Raw genomic sequence first — 1294 nt, forward strand, 5'->3', positions numbered from 1 at the left:
GCCCTTTGCACGAGGGGCCCTTTGCACGAGGGGCCCTTTGCACGAGGATTTGCACAAGGGGCCCGGTGGGACCTTGGCAGTGCTGTGTAAAGGGCGTTGGGCGTGCAGCAGGGGGCCTTGACACCCCCAAACAACCCTTGCACGAGGGCTCGCACGAGGGTTCGCACGAGGGGTACCTCGACATCGCACGGATGGAGCGGGCGTGCAACAGGGGGGGTGGGGCTCAGCCCACGGCTCCCCCCTCCCATTGCACGAGGACCCCTCCCCCCCCGTGCGCGTTGCACGGCCGTCGTGCAAGGCCGTGGTGCGAGGCCGGTCCCCGTGCGCAGGGATGATGATCCGCCCGCGCGCCGAGGGCCTCGACGTCACCTTCAACGTCACCCAGAGCCAGACCTGGCTCCACTACGTCCGCGCCCTGCACCAGTTCCTCGAGCGTGAGTGGACTGGGAGGCACTGGGAGGGGGCTGGGAAGGGACTGGGGGGCACTGGGAGGGGGCTGGGAGGGACCTGGGGGGGACTGGAAGGCACTGGGAGGGGGCCGGGGGACACTGGGAAGAACTTAGGGAGCCCCATGATGCGCTGGGAGGGTCCTGGAAGGCACTGGGAGGTCTCCAGTCTGTACTGGGATGGCCCTAGGATGTACTGGGATCCCCTGGGAGACACTGGGAGGGCCCTAGTTCATACTGGGAGGCACTGGGAAGGCCCTAGTCCATACTGGGAAGTCCTTAGTCTATACTGGGAAGGCTCCAATGCATACTGGCAGCTCCCTAGCCCATAATGGCAGGGCTCCAATCCATACTGGGAGGCACCAGGAGGTCCCCAGTCCATACTGGGAGGTCCTTAGTCCATACTTGGAGGCACTGGCAAGACCCCAGTCCATTCTGGGAGAGCTACAGTCCATACTGGGAGATACTGGGAGGTCCCTGTTCCATACTAGGGAGTCCCTAGTCCATACTGGGAGGGCTCTCTTCCATACTGGGAGGCACTGGGAGCTCCCTCGTCCATACTGGGAGGGCTCTCTTCCATACTGGGAGCTCCCTCGCCCATACTGGGTGGGCCCCGATCCATCCTGGGGGTCCATAGGCCATACTGGGTGGGTCCCAATCTGTACTGGGAGGCACTGGGAGGTCCCTGTTCCATACTGGGAGCTCCCTAGTCTGTACTGGAAGGCACTGGAGGGTCCATAGGCCATAGCAGGTGGGCCCTAGTCCATACTGGGAGGCACTGGGGGGCCCCTGTTCCCTACTGGGAGGCACTGGGGGGCCCCTGTTCCATACTGGGTTGGCCCTAGTCC

At 64.1% G+C, this 1294-nt stretch overlaps 1 protein-coding gene across 1 annotated transcript in view; it reads left to right on the forward strand.

Moving 5' to 3' along the window:
* The first annotated feature begins 279 nt into the window (after nucleotides 1-279).
* The window catches only part of ATP1B2 (ATPase Na+/K+ transporting subunit beta 2), a 4615-nt gene continuing 3600 nt past the window's right edge, over nucleotides 280-1294 (forward strand). Inside the window, exon 1 of the mRNA XM_035314201.1 lies at nucleotides 280-434. Within this exon, the coding sequence (XP_035170092.1) occupies nucleotides 332-434 (103 nt within the window). The 5' untranslated portion in view covers nucleotides 280-331. The remainder of the gene's footprint in view (nucleotides 435-1294) is intronic.

The sequence above is a fragment of the Oxyura jamaicensis genome, unplaced genomic scaffold (genome assembly GCF_011077185.1).
Source record: "Oxyura jamaicensis isolate SHBP4307 breed ruddy duck unplaced genomic scaffold, BPBGC_Ojam_1.0 oxyUn_random_OJ71381, whole genome shotgun sequence".
NCBI lineage: Eukaryota > Metazoa > Chordata > Aves > Anseriformes > Anatidae > Oxyura > Oxyura jamaicensis.